This window comes from Corvus hawaiiensis, chromosome 4, assembly GCF_020740725.1.
Source record: "Corvus hawaiiensis isolate bCorHaw1 chromosome 4, bCorHaw1.pri.cur, whole genome shotgun sequence".
NCBI lineage: Eukaryota > Metazoa > Chordata > Aves > Passeriformes > Corvidae > Corvus > Corvus hawaiiensis.
The window spans coordinates 38,202,957-38,220,150 of record NC_063216.1 but is presented as its reverse complement, the minus strand read 5'-3'; the positions used below and the strand labels follow the sequence as shown (position 1 = coordinate 38,220,150).

At 34.5% G+C, this 17,194-nt stretch overlaps 1 protein-coding gene across 7 annotated transcripts in view; it reads left to right on the top strand.

The window, feature by feature from the left end:
- LRRIQ1 (leucine rich repeats and IQ motif containing 1) overlaps window positions 1–17,194 on the top strand; it is a 105,318-nt gene that overhangs the window by 42,797 nt on the left and 45,327 nt on the right. For 6 of the 7 annotated variants that reach the window (XM_048301969.1, XM_048301972.1, XM_048301971.1 and 3 more), the window contains 4 exons: window positions 10,347–10,436; window positions 11,151–11,275; window positions 11,876–11,974; window positions 12,321–12,406. In XM_048301969.1, the coding sequence (XP_048157926.1) occupies window positions 10,347–10,436; window positions 11,151–11,275; window positions 11,876–11,974; window positions 12,321–12,406 (400 nt within the window). The remainder of the gene's footprint in view (window positions 1–10,346; window positions 10,437–11,150; window positions 11,276–11,875; window positions 11,975–12,320; window positions 12,407–17,194) is intronic. The other variant, XM_048301970.1, reaches the window with a different exon arrangement.

Here is a 17,194-nt window from a genome sequence, read left to right as displayed (position 1 = left end):
GCTACCAAAGACTGTTGCTAACACTCCAGCTTCACAGCTCGTGCAGAACGTGCTCTGGTTGCTTTCTGGCCTTCCACCATGACATCTCAGTTCTTCCTACCACCTGAAATGCTGTTAATTTTTAAAGAGAACTTATCTTCATGACTTGTCTCTATCCAGTTCTTGGTTAAATAGCCAGATTCAAACAAATACTTCCCAAAGGAAAGCCTACTAGTGATGCATGGCACTACAGATATAATTTGGAACCTATATATAGCAAATGTTACAGTATTTTTATAAATTCCGTTTACCTTCTATGGCATACCAAAGGATAGTGATATCATTAATTATAATTCCTAGTCTTATATCTCTAAAGACAAACTCAAGCATCAAAATTGAATAAGCAAGGAAAGCAATGGCAAAATGTATGTAGGTGAAAAAAGCTTTAGTTCTCTGAAGTTTGTACTCCCTACAGTAGCCTCAGAGGAAAATTGTTCTAAGCCAAAAGCATCATTATAAATGGGAGCAATAATACAGTCATAAGTTCTTTTAAATGAGAACATCTCCATCTGGAGTCTCTTGAAAGCTGAGCTAAGGATCTCTAATCATTGAGTATATCTTCCCTAAGTTCTTTAATTTTTGTGTAATGTTGAAACTGATGTTATAGTATAGATATAGGTTGTGTTTAAAATGCCTACTTAAATGTCTAATATTTAGCATGTTCACATACATTGATTTCCATTAAAAAAGATTTTTTAGTAGTCCCTATTTAAAAATTTCAGGAGCTAACCTATTTGATTGGTCTGTGCTCTGTGAGAAGAAGCCATTGATGCAGTAATATTATTACTGAGTTAAATTGCAGTTCTTATGAAGGAACCAAAGAGGAACGTGAGATGTCAGCTTCTGTCATCCTCTACACATATATCTCTGCATGTCTTACTGCCTGGAGCTTAAAATCCTTTTGGTTTAGAAGAAAGGAGATGTTATCCAGTTGCAGCACAGTTTAAGTCCCCTGAACATATGTAAGTCCAAGGGAACAGATAGGATGCATCCAAAGTGGTTGAACAAGCTGCCTGATGTCATTTTGAGGTTACTCTCTATCATCTTTGAAAGATCACAGCAACTGGGGAGGTTACTGGTGACCAGAAAAGGGCAGACATCACACCAATCTTCAGAAAATTCAAGAAGATCCAGGGAACTAGAAGCCATCAACATTATCTCACTTTCTGGGAATACTTGGTGTAAATACATTCAGAAGCCATTTCTAAACACATGAAAGGTGATTGTGAGAATCCACATGGGTTTACCAAGGACTGATCCCTTTATTTGTTTTCTGTCACGAGGTGAATGACACTATGAGTAAGGGGAGTGCAGTGCATATTGCATGCCTTTACTTTAGCAAGGCTGTTGACTGTCTCCCAGAGTCTTATTCCCAAAATTTGTTGAGGTATGGCCCAGAAAAGTAGGCAACAAGGTCACTGACGAATTGACTGCAATGCCAGGCTCAAATGGTTATGTTTTGTCGTGCAAAATCCAACCTGTGGACAATAATTAATGGAGCCCATAATGGATGGTAGGGAGACCAAAATAGTAAAAAATTTAATTTGGTACCTGTATGATGGAACACAATGCAATCTCAAATGTGCAGATGACACTGTATTGAGGGCAGTGGTTGGTATGCTGGAGGATCAGGGTGTTCTTTAGAGCAGTCTGCACAGGCTAGATAGACAGACTGACCAGAGCCTCATAATGTTCAACAAGAGCAAGTGCAAAGTCCAATATATTGGCAATACAGTTGGCTAAGATCTGACTTTCTATGAAGCAGTCCCACAGAAAAGGATGTGCGGTCATAATGGACTTTTCATGCAATTGTTTAGTTTCTAACAATGTAAACAAAGAATGGTAAAAACCCCAAACACCTCATATGCTATTATACAGTCTTAATTTAGCTAAAAACTGTTTATGTTTAGTTTATCTTAGAATAGAGTGAGCTAAGGATTCCTAAATGCTAAATACTGTCCTAGTACTCACTTTAGTATTTTTTTTTTTTGCTTGACAAATACTTAGAAACTTTTTTTTTTTAATATGGAAATAGGTGTAGCTATTGATCATTTCATAAACTAGGAAAACATCCCAAAGAATCAGCTTCTTTCCAAAGAGTATCATTACATGTCCCAAAAGATTTAAGGTGTTGAGAACACAAGTAGGAATGAACAAATTTAAACTTGCAGATTCATTTGTGGATAGTTTATTTCAAGTAGAAGAGACACTGCTAGAGACATATAAGGAGGGCAGTATAAGTGAAGCTGAGAGATGATTTAGACATACCTCTTTAGAATTAATGATTTTGTAGTGTAATTAGAGGTTTGTTAGCATAAATTCCAAAAAATTCTGTTTATAACTCAGCTCTCTTTTGCTCTTTAGCTTCCAAATCCTTTTTGTTCTTGTTTCTGAAGCGGGGGCTTTTAAGCAAAAAGGAAAAGTTGTTTTGAAATTTAATCAAATCTTTCATGTGACCTGAACTTTGAAACATGTTAAAGGTTAAATGACTATAAACTTGTGACTAGTCTATTTTTTATTACCCTGTGCTTCTGCATGACTTCCCTTCTTTAGACAAAACTGCAAGCTGAAGCACAGCCTTCTTTTCTTATTTTGTTTTAGTATTCATTACCTGAGCTGGATAGAACATTTTGGGTTATGTTCCTTCAAAATTGGGTATTCTTTGAATGCAGGGTATTTAAGGGGTGGGTTGGAGGTGTTCCTTGGCTGTTTTTTTTTTAAAGTTTTTATCTCATTGCCCTTTGAAAGTTTTGTTTCTTTGTTTTCATGGAAGTACAAAAACTTGGGAAAAGATTTATAGAGACATAGCAGCAAAAATTCATGTCATGTGCCAGAGTCAGAGAGGGGAAGTCCTGTTGTCATTTTAATGGAAAAAGACTATATCTGGGGTCTTAGACCCATTTTGAGGGGTGGCCTGAAGGTTCCAGGATCTTGATGTTAATTGAGATGGGTGGGGGTTTACATCTCAAAAGATTTTCAAGCATACATTTCTGATGCTGAGTTGAACAATGTCTAATCTCTGAAGCTGAGGTTGCCATTTACCCATCTGTATTTTTTATTCCTGTATTCAAAGAAATGATACAGAGCTTCCTTTGAACACTGTCAGGCTTAAGACAAAAATGCATTTTTAGAAAAGTTTAGGTAGCATAGTCATGAATGACTGACATGAACTACAATAAGATTCAGACTTTTGGAGAGTTAATTATGTATGTAGATGTTCAACCTTTTATTTGAATGAAGACTTCTGTGGTCCTTGAAATTTCCATTGTTCATTTACTTTTCCACAATAAATTCTTTTCATAATTTTATTCACATTTGTGTAGAGCATACACATAGGTACATGTATTAAATATAAAAAAAAAAAAATATATATATATGCATTAGAATTTTAGAGATCAGCTAGTTTTCAAAGCTTGTTAAACAGTTAGGAAAAATTACATGTGGAAAAGACATCTCACAATAAAATTTACTTGAATGTTTTTATTAACAGAATGTGATTTTTCCGGTAATCATGAATATATCCTTCTTAGAAATGGACAACTATCCTTGTCCTCTCATTTTCCTGAAAGAATGCACTCTAATAATTAACCAGTTTTTGTCAGTCTATAAAATCTCTTGGGGTCAATTAATCATTGCAATGTTCTCTGGAATTCGTGTAATACTACTTTTTTTGGCTTGAAACTTTGTTTGGTTTTAGCAGTCATAAGAATGCAGCTGTACCCAGATTTCTTTTCTAATGTATATATATTGTCTTATATAAAGACAGGGTTGAAAAAGAAGCATTGCCAAAGGTTAAAATAACCTTTGTTAGAGTGCTAACCTATTTATCTTCAGCACATAAAATATGTGAAAAATACTGGAAGACAAACTCAGAGAAAAGGACTATTTTTTCTACTGTTTGCAGTTCAGAGATATATTTTCTGTAAAATTTATATCCAATAAGCTATCGAACTAAAAAGATTTTATAATTTTTTTTATAATGTTGTTCAATGCATTTACATATAGATTTAAAATGTCAGAGTTTAGACTGAATTTTTGTAGTACTGTAAGTGGAATAATAATGCATCTAATAGAAGATTCACTTTAGGATGTTCGTATCTGACATTTTCTTAGCTTTGGAAGTTTTTTATAAAGTCTGGGTCTGAACTGATGTTCAGCTTCCTAACACTGAGTTAAGCTTTACACGTGAACTTGAGTTTCACGGAAAAGCTAGTCCATAGAGTAATTTGATTCCTTAAAGGACTGGATGAAAGAAAAGGCTAAATACACAAATATATTCAGATCTTTAATTTCAAAGGAAGTTTTCAATCACAGTCTATCAACAATATACAAAAGAGCATAGAAAAGTGATCTGGTTCTTCTGTTTAAGCTATAAGAGCTGAAAATTTGTGGTTTCTTAAGAAATTTGTTAAAACTTATTTAGGATTTTAGAGAAGAAATTCCCAGCAAATACTCAGACTTTGGCAGAAATGGAGTTTAGTTTAAAATGAAATTAAATATGTCGTCTTGGACTAGCATGGTATTTAAATGAAATGTCCTACAGTGTGAAATATGTTTGCCAGGAACCAAGAGAGAAAGTTACAGCTTTCTGCCAGATGAAAGACAGTTCAGTGAGCTGGCTGTGAGTATCCAGAGGGTTAACCTTCAGCATAAGATCCTTCTGCCTCACCACGCCCCCTCCCAGTGGAAGCAAGTATTTAACCTACAGGATGTTTAACATCAGGAAAAGTAGTTCTTCATATGGAGTGTATTGGCCCAAAAGAATTTTTGTAAGCATATTTAAAATGGCGATAGAATGATGTTGAAGGTTCTGCCTTTCATTTTTCTTTGGTTTTAACTTTTTTATTGTCTTTCAGTGAACAAGATTTTAACTGCACTATTCAAATATACTCACTGAAAACTAGAAATCAAGGACATCACCAGCCTGAAGAACTTTATTCAAATTTGTATTCTATAGAGAAGACTAATGGAAAGATTAATTCTGATTCATTTATTTATTTACTCTAATTATGTAGTATTCTTATTGAAAACAAATTTGAATGTGGAGAGGGCAGATACTTTGTAAAATCTAGTTGAAAAAGGGTTATTCCTCCTAAGGATGACGTTAATGGCCTGCCTCACAGAGGGGAGAAGAAGTACAGAAAAACATGTTGGATAAAACCAGGCAGGTGAACTGGATGGAGAGTGAATCTTTTCTTAAAAGCAGAGGATTCTGCACACAATTTCTATTAAATTTGAACATGGAAATACTGTTTCTAAAAGAAGATCCTTTTTCTTTTTCCCTTGCCATTCTTCCTGTTATGTTGTAATGATCAGGGGCCAGTCATTACTCTGAGTTCATGGTGTGTTTTGGATGTTCGTTTTTTTCTGCTTGTCTATATTCTATTGGGTAATGTACTTGTTTTTATCTTAAAATACCATATAAATAAATGCACTATGTAAATATCAATAATTTTTTTTTTTCTGAATGATCCCTGTCCTGAAAACAGTGAATGAGCAATGAGGAGATGAAAGAGGAAAGGAAAGAGGTATAAAGAGTTAGTTTTCCCTAATTTTCAAAGATAGTTTCACAGTTTTCTTAGGTGGTGATTCTGAGGTCCACCACGCATGGAAACCTGGGGTAGCTTCAGGTCTCATGGCATCCAGCATGATGCCCTTTTGAAGTTGATCTACAGCACTTTTGCAGTTATATCCTATAAGTGGTGTATATGATTTGCATTCTTTCTGGATTGACATAGAGATGACATGGCAAACACACTGACTATATAGTTATATTTGTCATTAGAAATTAGATTACTGTTTTAAAGTGATGAATATTTTCCTAGATTTTAGCAGAAAGTCCTTAAACCAGCAGTTTCCAAGGTCTGAAAGAATGTACTAAAGGAAGGATTGGCTTCATTGTGTCCAGATTTTTTCATTTTTTCCGTAACAACTGCTACTGAACTCTTCTGGAAGCAGAGTACTGATGTAGATGGATATTTGCTCTGACCAGAACAGAGTTGTTAGATGTCAAACGCTGGCCTTTCTTTTCAGCCTGTATTGTTAATGCCTTTTTGCATCCTCTGCTTCAAACCATAGTACAGTTTCAGGAATTGGTTTGGTTTCTATTATGCTCTTGTGATCCTCCTTGATCTCAGAGAGATGAAAGGCAATATGTGATGGCATTATTCACAGTTTGGACAGTTACTTGTAGAAGTGCTTCAAAGTTGAGCATAAGTTTTACACTGTTCTGAGAACTACTTTTTGTTCATGGTATAAATATGACTCAGAACAGCCCTAATTACATGTATAGTCATGATATATTATAAAAGATTATTTAGCTCCAGAATGTAATCAGAGCATATAAAAGATGCCTAAGATTAGATTGTGTAAATAACGTTTGCACTAAAATTTGACTTTTCAGCAGCTCATTCAGACCCAATTAAAGTTAGTAGAACCATTCTCACTCACTTTGGTGATTGAAGGATTGAATTCTGTTTCTGAGACTACAGAAGTTTAATGCTTGATATAAATAGTTGTTACATTTTGCAAAGGAAACAATAGAGTAAATACCTGAAAAATGAAGGAGTAACAAAATGAAAAAGGCTATATATAATATGCCATGAAAAAAAAAATCCCTAAACCTCCAGAGTTTATTAATGAGCTGCAAAATCAAAGCAGGAACCTTTTAGGAGTAGTCTCTCAAAGGATAAAAAATGCATTGTGAATCAGGATAAAAAGTTCTTGATCCTAATGGATAAATGGAAATAGCTAATAATATGAAAGTTTCATTATTAAAATGCAGAAAGAAAACCCCAACCTCAAATAGATTCACACCTCCGTCTTCTTGAAGAGTGGTATCATGGATAATTGTACTGTGTTTAAAATTTAAAAATTTGTTTAGAACGGATTAACAAAAAAATAGGTGTAACAAAAAATAGAAAGGTCTATGTATGTTTTGTGTGCTTGTGAAACTTGAAACTTTAAGTAATTAATACAGACTTTTTGAAACAAACACTGGAAATAAAGTATAGAGAATACAAAAGCATAAAAGATATCTTCAGATGAACTAATATGTGTTAACTGTATGTGATTTACACATATGTGTAAAGCCACATTGTATACCTCAGTATTTAAGAACTTCCTTTTATTTGGCTCTAGAAATAAATATAAATATAAATATAAATATAAATAAAAATATAAATATGTTACATCTATAGCTGTTTATGTAGACCATACAATCAAAAACGGACATTTTATTTGCTTTGTAATTGATCTCAGATTGTTGTTTTTTAATCTTAGTGAACAATATCAGTACAAACAGATCTAGTTTATAGCCTTAGGTGTTGGTAAATCTGTCATAAACTTTTCATTAGGACTGTTTATAGGGAAGGTATGGACAGAAGTTTCTTGAGCTTAGTGCTGTGAAAATGTCCAGGGAAAACATAGTGGAAGGGTGTGTTTGAAAATCAATTATGTGTTTATTTTTGTGGACAAAGCAAATATCAGGCTGGTATATTTTTAGAATATGCTGTACATTTGTAGGAGTACCAGATGTGCTTAATGATAAATCAGTTATCTTTTTTTTACTGTCTTGCGTATTTATGTCTTTGTTTCATACTTTTATATTTTTACTGATACTTCTTTTCAACACGTAGGACACTGAAATACATTTTATAGGCTACAAAAGAAATAGAAACACTAGTAATATTAAGTTAATAAATGGCAAACACTACACTAGGAAAATATTAGTGAGAAAAGTTTCAACATAAATATTAAGAGTAAAGAACTTTAATTGGGTTATGGTACAACTATAAAGCAAAAGGATTCAATCAGTGTACTGTTAAGTGATTCTTGTCCCAAAAAATTGGCTACACCTTTGGAGTGTTATTTCTCATGGAGATTTTTGCTTTGGTTTGGTTTTTCATTTGTTTCTTTGATTTTTTTTTTTTTTTTGATTGGGTTGTTTGGGCTTTTTTTAATTGTTTTTTTTTGGTTTTTTTTCTGTTACAAACTATTTCATCAGAGAAGTAAAAATTCAAATAGCTAGCATGCAGGCTTGGCCTGAAATCTGACATTAGAGCTTTGATAATACATTTGCTATGTAATACATTTAAGTACTCAGGTACTGTAATACATTTAAGTACTGTAATACTACTACTGTAATACATTTAACTACTCAGGTAAATAATGGACACATCATTGTACGCACCAATTGAGTTGATTGTCATTTAAATTGTACAAGAAGTGGGAATCTACCTCTCTCCCACCTGATTCATTTGCAAATAGAGGAGGAAATAAATATTTCCAAAATCTGCTATTTTCATATACCTATATATACCAGCACTATTGACTGGATTGTATGCCCAGACTTGGACAATAAGTGAAAAATTCTCATCTGAAAAGCTAAAAATATGATTTGCATAGTTCAGCTGAGAAGTAAATTTAAAGAGCACAAGAAGAAATAATATCTCTTTTCACTGAAAGTTTTCTGTCAGATGTTGCACCTTTTTCATAGCTTTTCTTTTTGACCGTTCTGCTCATAGCACCCAGGCAATTAGAAAACTTGAATATATTGTAGTTTTGTCTCTGCTGAGATAAGAATTTGTCAGTCTTCTATGTTCAAATTGTACCAATGTCACATATTTAATTGATCCCCTTTGGGATTTGATTTACTACAGTCTGCTTTCTGGAATGGTTTTTTTTTTTAATGAAACTTGTGTGAAACTACCACTTAGTGGTTATCAACATAAGAGTAATCACATCACTGAGGAGAGATAAATTAGGGGGTGTAAGTAACTGTAAAAGTTAAGAATGTGTTACATTTTGTTGTATGCCTCTGCAGTTTATTTACATAGATTTCTTAAAATACCTGAGAGAGGAGTTATGATAAAATGGATAATGTTACATATTTATAATGAATTGAAATGTTGAGGAGGAGAAGAGCAGTTATCTTTTAATAATGAGGGCATAAAATTTTTCCAGATTTATTAAATAAAGGAATGAAACCCAAAAAATACTGTAATCAAACAGGGAATTCCAGAAGCAGGGAATCAACCAGATGTAGGAATTAATCCATTTTAAGACATGAAAATAAAATCAAAAATTATTATCTTTATAAGCTTGGTCAGAATGGAAGCAGAAAGAGTGATCTTAGAGCCACCAAACTGAGTGGCCAGTACCTGAGGTAACCTTTCAAAACACCTGGAATATGATTCTTTTGTCTCTCAGAATTTCAAAGGCCTTGGAAGATCTTGTTCACTAATCTAAGGTCGTAAAAAAATATGCACAATAAGGTATCCAAACTTAGGATAATTTCTCAGGGTCAGAAATCAGTACAATCTGAAATATTTTATGCATGGGAGAAAGGTAGTCCAGTTTTATAAACTGGTCATTTTCAAAAGAATGAACCCCGGGCTCTTTGCTGTTGAAGTAAGAAGAACTGTAATGAGTGAGCCCTGTAAGTCAAGCCAAATTCTTCACCAGTATTTACTTACTGTGTGGGAGTGATTTGCTTCTCTCACTTATCAGGAGATACTGAAAGGACATGTGGTAAAAAACCTCAAGGACCTATAAGAAAAATAAGTTATGGTTGGTGTTGAAACAAAGGTTTTGATCCGAGGTTGGGTTTGAAACAAAGTCTAGATTTTGTTTTTATGAAAGAAAACTGAATTCTGCCTTAACGTGCTAAGGATGCCAGTTAGCAATTAATTCTGTGACTCTTCTTCATTCCAACCATTATTTTAGTTTCCCACTTATTCCATTACATCAAAAATAAAACTGCTTAATTGAAGCATATAGCATTTACATATAGCATTTATTTTTTTAACCTTGCATTTCAATGAAAATTACTCACCAATTCAGTTCAAGAAAAGCAAGTTTGACAGAATCAGGCACCTACATCTGGACATAAAATACTCAATTAGTCAAAAAGAGCATGCAAAGCTCTTCATGTTCCTTATGCCTTTAAGTTTCTTGGGTCTGTATATTTTCAAAGTTTGGCAGTCTTTTATAATAAGTTTGTTTTACTAACAATGTTGGAATAAAATTACAGGAATTTGAGAAGGAGGAGATGCGTCTTATTTACAAAACAAAACCAAAACCCTGAAAGGAGTTCCACAACCCACAAATACTCTTGATCTGATCTGTTTAAAATAAAACAGTACAGCACAGCATCTCCAAAGGTGCTTTGAGTGTGATTGCTCTGCAGGTGGCAGTTCTGATATACAACTTGAAAAGATGTACAAAGTATGTAAGACAATTTAAAAGAGTTATCAAAACTAAACTGATTTTGTCAGTGCACTATTTGACTTTGCTCATTCATGCAGGCTGCGTTAGAGAAGGAATGGCTAACTCTAGATTCCACCCGTTTCCCTTCAAAAACACTCCTGCTCTCAAACCAGCTGCACTGGCCAAAGGTAACATGTCACAGAAACAACTTAGTCTTCAGTCTTTATTCATTCCTTAAGGATATGCTATTTTGGGGTGATTAATATGACAATTTAGTGACTTAAAAACACAATTACTTTTAGAAGTCTCAGACTTCCTCCTCACGTCCAGATGCAATTTTTCTTTTAGATTTTCTTTCATTTGCTTAATTTTTTCTTTATTTTGGATTTATTTCAACGCTTTACTTCACAGTAGCAGAAAAAAAGATGATGTGCTTCATCTGCACATTTGGCAGTGGATTAAAAATTGCTAGTTGACAACCTACTTTAAAAATACTAAGATCTGCATTATATGACAACAGCTGAATGTTTTCAGAACAGCTAAAGGTCATCGAACTGTAATGTCTGCTAGATATTTGATAAACTTTGAAGTTTTGGCTTTTTGTTTTTGTAGGGTTTTCTATTCTTATTACAAGCATAGTATTACTAATGTTTTGTTTCCTACAGTTAAGAGAAAGGAGTCTTATAAATGTACAATTTATTATATTTGGGGATGTTAAGTGTAAATAAAGTCACCTTTTTGTCCTATTTAGTTAGTTGAAAGTAAGGTCTGTAATGGGCATGTAACCACTAAGAATCCTTTCAGTTATAGTGATAAACTTTGCAAACACTGGTGCAGGTTTTCCTGCACATTTTAAACAACTTTACAGGGACCATCAGCTGCATTCCTTGTCTTTCTCTTAGAAGTTTTCTAGGCCTTCAGATTCCAGTGAACATTCAGATAGTTTGTCATTATTGCCACAAGAAGTTTGGCAGTCTGCTAACAGACCACATTCATACTCAGCAGAAAAAATCCATTTTCATGGCAGGTAAGTTAAACTATATATTTTTGAATTATATTTAGTTCATTTGGATTTGACAAAAATAAAAAGAAGAAGAGGCTATTTTCTGATGTTTTTGCGACTTTTGGTTAATGTGATATTACTGGAGTTAAAATGTATTTACTTGCTAAAACCAAATACATTAAATTCAGTTGTTATTTTTCATTGACTACCATAAATAGGAGTATAAGACTATATATGTGTAGTTTTATTTATTTAGGTTTGACTATCATAAGACTTCTATTTTTTTCACATGTTATGAAATAGATGTTGGAATAGATATCTTTAAGACTAGATAAAGATTAAAAGGGATTTCTTACACAGCTGCATTCTGTGAAAGGACTGAAATATGCTTCAAGTAATTGAAATGTAAACATTTCAAATTGATGGCAGACTTTTATTACTCTCCAAGATAAAACCTTCACGAAGTATTAAAATTGGAATTTTTTTTGCATCATTTCCAAGCTTCAAAAGTGCCTTTAAAAGGCACAAACAAGTTGCAGAATAACAAAGGCTGCAAAATAGTGTAACCTCAGAGCCTTTCTTATTTACTTACCTTTCACTACTGCTTTTATACTTTGTTTCCAGGTCAGGGAAGGAAACAGTGTCATCACAGCTTTCTAACTGGAAAGAAAAAAAGAAGTTTTTACTTATGTCTGAAAAAGAAGAGAAAATATCAGAAGAATGGTATGTTAAGGTCTTTTGCTTACACAGTGGCTTCCAGGAATAGGTATGGTATAGTTGGCTGTTGCTGCTTGCTTTTTTTAAGTTCCACCTTTGGAGAATCTCTGTTTTCTACCAAAGTAAAAATGATTGTAATTATTTTTGTAAGTGTCTGGGAAACTATCTTATTAAGTTTCAATAATGTAATGTTAAGATAAGAATTGCAGCTATCTCTGTAATTCAGAAAGTTTCATACCATGGATCAGTACTACACACCAGTATTCTTTTTGAAAAGTGTATTATACAATAATATGCAGCTGGTGTAACATAATACATGTGATATATTTAGTAAGTTATTTTCTTCCCTTAGGGGTTTTAAGGATATTTCTACTGCACAGCTAATGCTGAAGAGGGCCCATAAAATGAAACCTAAAAAATACAGTAATAAATATTTAGGTAAGTCAACAGTTAAAATAATGGTTATATTGATGTAATTTTTCCATTCTTAAAATAGTGTCTCTCTTTTAAAAACTTCGCTTGTACAACATTAAACATTAATTTGAATAAAGATGGAGTGTGATTCAGTAAAAACAACTCATTTTAAATCAAGATATTTAGATTTTAAAAACCATTTTGAAGTTGAATATTTGACAGCTATGGTAAATGGAAATTTTATTTCTTCCTGTTCATGTATCTCTTTTTCTTGATGTGAGATTTATATTTCTGCATTTTGTGCTTCTCTTTGTATTTTCTTCTTGGGAAAATCTCAGGTTAAAATTATCGAATTATGCAAGAACTATTTATGAAAAAACCGGCTTGATATAGATGAAATTAAATCATTAAATTTTTAAAATTATATATTTACTGTGGAAATAGATAAAGCTTATCCAGCCTCTCATCCAACTGTGTTCTGGTTCTTCTCAGATACTTCCAATGTCAATGAACCTTTCTTAGAGTCATTAATTGTTAATATGATATGCTAATAGAAATGTTGCTGGAATATATTAATGAACATATTAGTCATATATTGATAGTACAAGAAACATTTAAACATTTATGACCCTATTTGACAATAGGACCTAACACTAAATGGTTTTTAGAAAATGCACCCTTATATACATATATTTTGTATCACAAGCTACACTCTTCTGCGTAACTTTGCAAAACTCTACTGTATTAAGTGTTGAAAATATTGAAAGATGTTTTGCTCTTTGAAGGGCAAAAATCAGCCTACAGATATATTTCAGCAAAGCATTTTTCTGTGTAATCTTTTCTACTTTCAATACCGTGCCTATGACTAAGACTAAATGTGACAAAAATGACCTATAGTTAAAAAAAAAAAAAAAAAAAAGGGGTAGGTGACAAAAAGACAAGTAATCAGCAAACTGTGCTTTGTGGAAATGAGAGTATATGGATAGGAGGTTAAAGTTATTATATTTAAATCTTCATAGCTTTTCATGGTGCCCTACCATGTTACCTTATTAAAAAAAAAAAAAAAAAAAGCAATAAGTATTTGGTGTGCAGCTGAGTTCTTAATATATATTCTATTTTTTTGGCCTCTGCATAATTTTTCAATGAATAAAACTTATTATGTTATATCTTCTTTCCTCCATATGCTGTCTGTCTTATGTTAGTAATTAATCCAGTCATAAATGTCTGATTGAGCATATCAAATTTGCTATCCTATTTTTGTTGTAGTTCTAATGGATTTCTTGGATATGTTTATGTTCACTTTGTTCAGATTATTCAATATGATGTATGGGTGTTGAGCTTTTTAATGTAATGCTTGGAATATTCTCAAAGTACATTGCTAGTTTTAAAAAAATTGAAAAAACTTTTGCCCAATGTTTTTATAGTTTCAAATTTTCTCCTCTTGACACTACCTCATATAGAATTTTTTTGTCTTTCTGACTATTACATCAAACACAAAAATAACCTGTGTATATAATTTGCCTGTATGGAGTTCTCTGTCTGTCATTAAAATCACAGGGGTTTTTTCAGATGAACAGAAAGCATAGTTTCCAGAACCAAAAAATGTGACGGAAAATATTTCGCCCCATCCCGTTTAAGTAAAAAGGTTATCAAGCTGACTATTCTTTCTCATACAGCCCACTGACAGCCAGTCCTTCCCTGGTCAGTAAGGACCAAACGGATATTATCAATCAAAACAAGTATTTTTATATTAAATTGATCTTAAAGCTCTAATCTTGTACTAAAAAATGATGCTGATCAAATATTCTCCACGTGAGAAGAATCTCCACATATATAATTATGTTTTCCATCAGGTACATCCTCTGAAAGTGATGAGAGTAAATCAGGGTCTTTTGGAGAGTCTGGTAGAGCAGAGGGACTTTTCAGCATTTCAATTAGAGCATATAGACCTTATCCTGAGGCTAGCCTGCTCCAGATCAGGAAACTGCAACCAGACCCATTAGGCTGCCAGTATCTTTCTCTGCGTGGTACAGCTCATGCTAGGTTACTTTTAGCAATTTGAGTGTAACTAGGGAGAGAGAGTTCACAGTCTTAGGCAATGGCTTTGAGTTTAACCCTACTGAAGCAGGAATTCCAAAAGAGATTTTATTCCTTCTAATATTTAAAAGCAGACAGAAATTTATATGAATAAGTAGATGTCAACATTGTCTTTTAGTGTTTCCATAGAAGTTACCATCCTATCGCCTTCATCTCCACTGAAATGAGGTTCGTTTATCTTGTACTTACTGATGCTGAATATGGAAGGTTGTAGGATCTAGTTTTAGCAATACTATTTCTGTTCTTTCTTTTGAATTTCCAGGTCTTCAGTGTCATAATTAAAACTGTTTCCTTTTTAGCTTTCTAGTTTAAAGTAGTTGAACATATGCTAACTACAAGAAAATAATTTTGTTTGTGAGAAAGATTCATAACCACTAGAAAGTAAGTAACCAGCATCCACTGGATGGAAGGAATTATAAGGTATAAAGAAGCAATGTTCTATGTTATATCTACTCACACATCTGACTTAGAAGCAAAACTTTTTTTGAGAAAATGCAAAGCAACAACTCTAAAGGTTCTAGATACAAATAAATGATAAGATATTCACATTAAACTGATAGCTTTTACATTGAGATTTCAGTATAACCCCAAACATCTTTTGTATACTGTTGATCATTCTGTGTAAGGATCTCATTACTTGCAGGTAATGATAAGGTGTTGATGGAACTTCTAGTAACAAACTAGCTGTCAGAGTATGTTTTCTGCTTCCATATGCTATCAAACTCCTTTGCCTTAGACCTGAGATTCACAAATGCAAAGTGTTAAATCAGCTTGCATTCAGAGAGTTATACAGTTGCTCTTTAATATTGTCAAGACGTCTGCTGGATTGGAACTTGGACTGGACAGCCTTGAACAGCTTTGATTCTTAACATACTCAGGTGTGGACATGTTTTCCTTTTTATTTTCCATATAAAACATTTGTCTTCTACTAGTGCAACAGTGATGGTATTCATTTGATAATTATAGAAGTCCACATCTGAGTTAGTCATCTGCATTGTTTTATGGAAATAAATTTCCTCTTAAAATATAATTCAGAAACAGACCACTTGAGTCTCACTGTAAAAGCACTTACAGCTCTCCATTGCCTAGACACACAACCTAGAGTGACTTGCTGAAGTACAGAGTTAAACTCTAGATATGTAGAAATTGAGAAGTGTCTTACCTCATGTGTCTGGCCACATACCTTCTCAATATAGAAAAAAATACCAGAAAGTGCACTGAATCCTGGGGTTTGTATTACAAGGGAGAGCTTAAAGTAGCATAGCCTTATAATAGGGAATGATTCAGGCAAGGCTGATATTGCAACTGATCAGTCCCACCAACTCATGGCCTTAAGGCCTGTATGCCCTAATCCACTACTGCTCCGTATGCTTGTTTATGTAGTTAAAGTTGTGGCCTGTATTTTAATGATACCAAGTGTATGCTGTGTCTGAAGACATTATTGTGCCTCGCTGTGCTTAAGTGACTCGTAACAATCCTAGCTTCCTGAAGATGTCTTGGTACAATAGTACCAAATTTCTTCCTTAACTTGTAATTTCCTTGGTTCTGTGGATTTTATATTAGTCTCTCATAGTTAACGTCTTTTAAGATGGCTGAAAGCTTGTCTCTCCTACACTGGTGTACCACTTCTTGTTTAACCTTTTCCTCTCCAAAAAATGTTCTCTTGTCAGTGGATCAGGCCCAGCCAGCATGGGTTTAGAAAAAGCAGGTCCTGCTTTGGCCAACCTGATCTCATTTTATGACCAGGTGACTCACCTGTTGGATGAGGGAAAGGCTGTGGATGTTGTCTACCTGGACTTCAGTAAAGCCTTTGATACTTCCTCCCACAGCATTCTCCTGGAGAAGCTGGCTTGGACAGGTAGACTTTTTGCTGGATTAAAAACTGGCGGGATGGCCAGGCCCACAGAGCGGTAATGAATGGTGCTCCCTCCAGTTGGCAACTGGTCACTAGTGGGGTTCCCCAGAGCTCAGTATTGGGGCTGGACCTGTTCAATATCTTATTCAATGATCTGGAGGAGGGGATTGAAGGCACCCTCAGTAAATTCGCAGATGACAATAAGTTGATCTGCTGGAGGTCAGGAAGGCTCTACAGAGGGATCTGGACAGGCTGGATTGATGGGTCAAGGCCAATTGCTTGAGGTTCAACAAGGTGAAGTGCCGGGCTCTGAACTCGGATCACAGCAACTCCAGAAAGTTCTGTGGGTTTGGGAAACAGTGGCTGAAGAGCAGGCCAAAGGAAAAGGACCTGGGGATGCTGGGTGACAGCAGCTCAACATGAGCCAGTGTACGCCCACATGGCTGAGAAGGCCAATGGCATCCTGGCCTGTATCAGAAATAGTGTGGCCAGCAGGACCAGGGCAGTGATTGTCCCCCTGTACTCAGCACTGGTGAGGCAACACTTTGAGTGCTGTGTCCAGTTGTGAGCTCATCACTACAAGAAAGACATTGAGGTGCTGGAGCATGTCCAGAGAAGGGCAACAAGGCTGGTGAAGGGTCTGGAGCACAAGTCCTACGAGGAGTGGCTGAGGGAGCTGGGGATGTTTAGCCTGGAGAAAAGCCTCAGGGGAGACCCCATCACTCTCTACAACCACCTGAAAGGAGGCTGTAGCCAGGTGAGGGTCACTCACTTCTCCCAGGCAACCAGCATCAGAACAGGAAGAAATGGCCTCAAGCAGTGGGGAGCTTCAGGTTGGACATCAGGAAGAATTTTTTCAC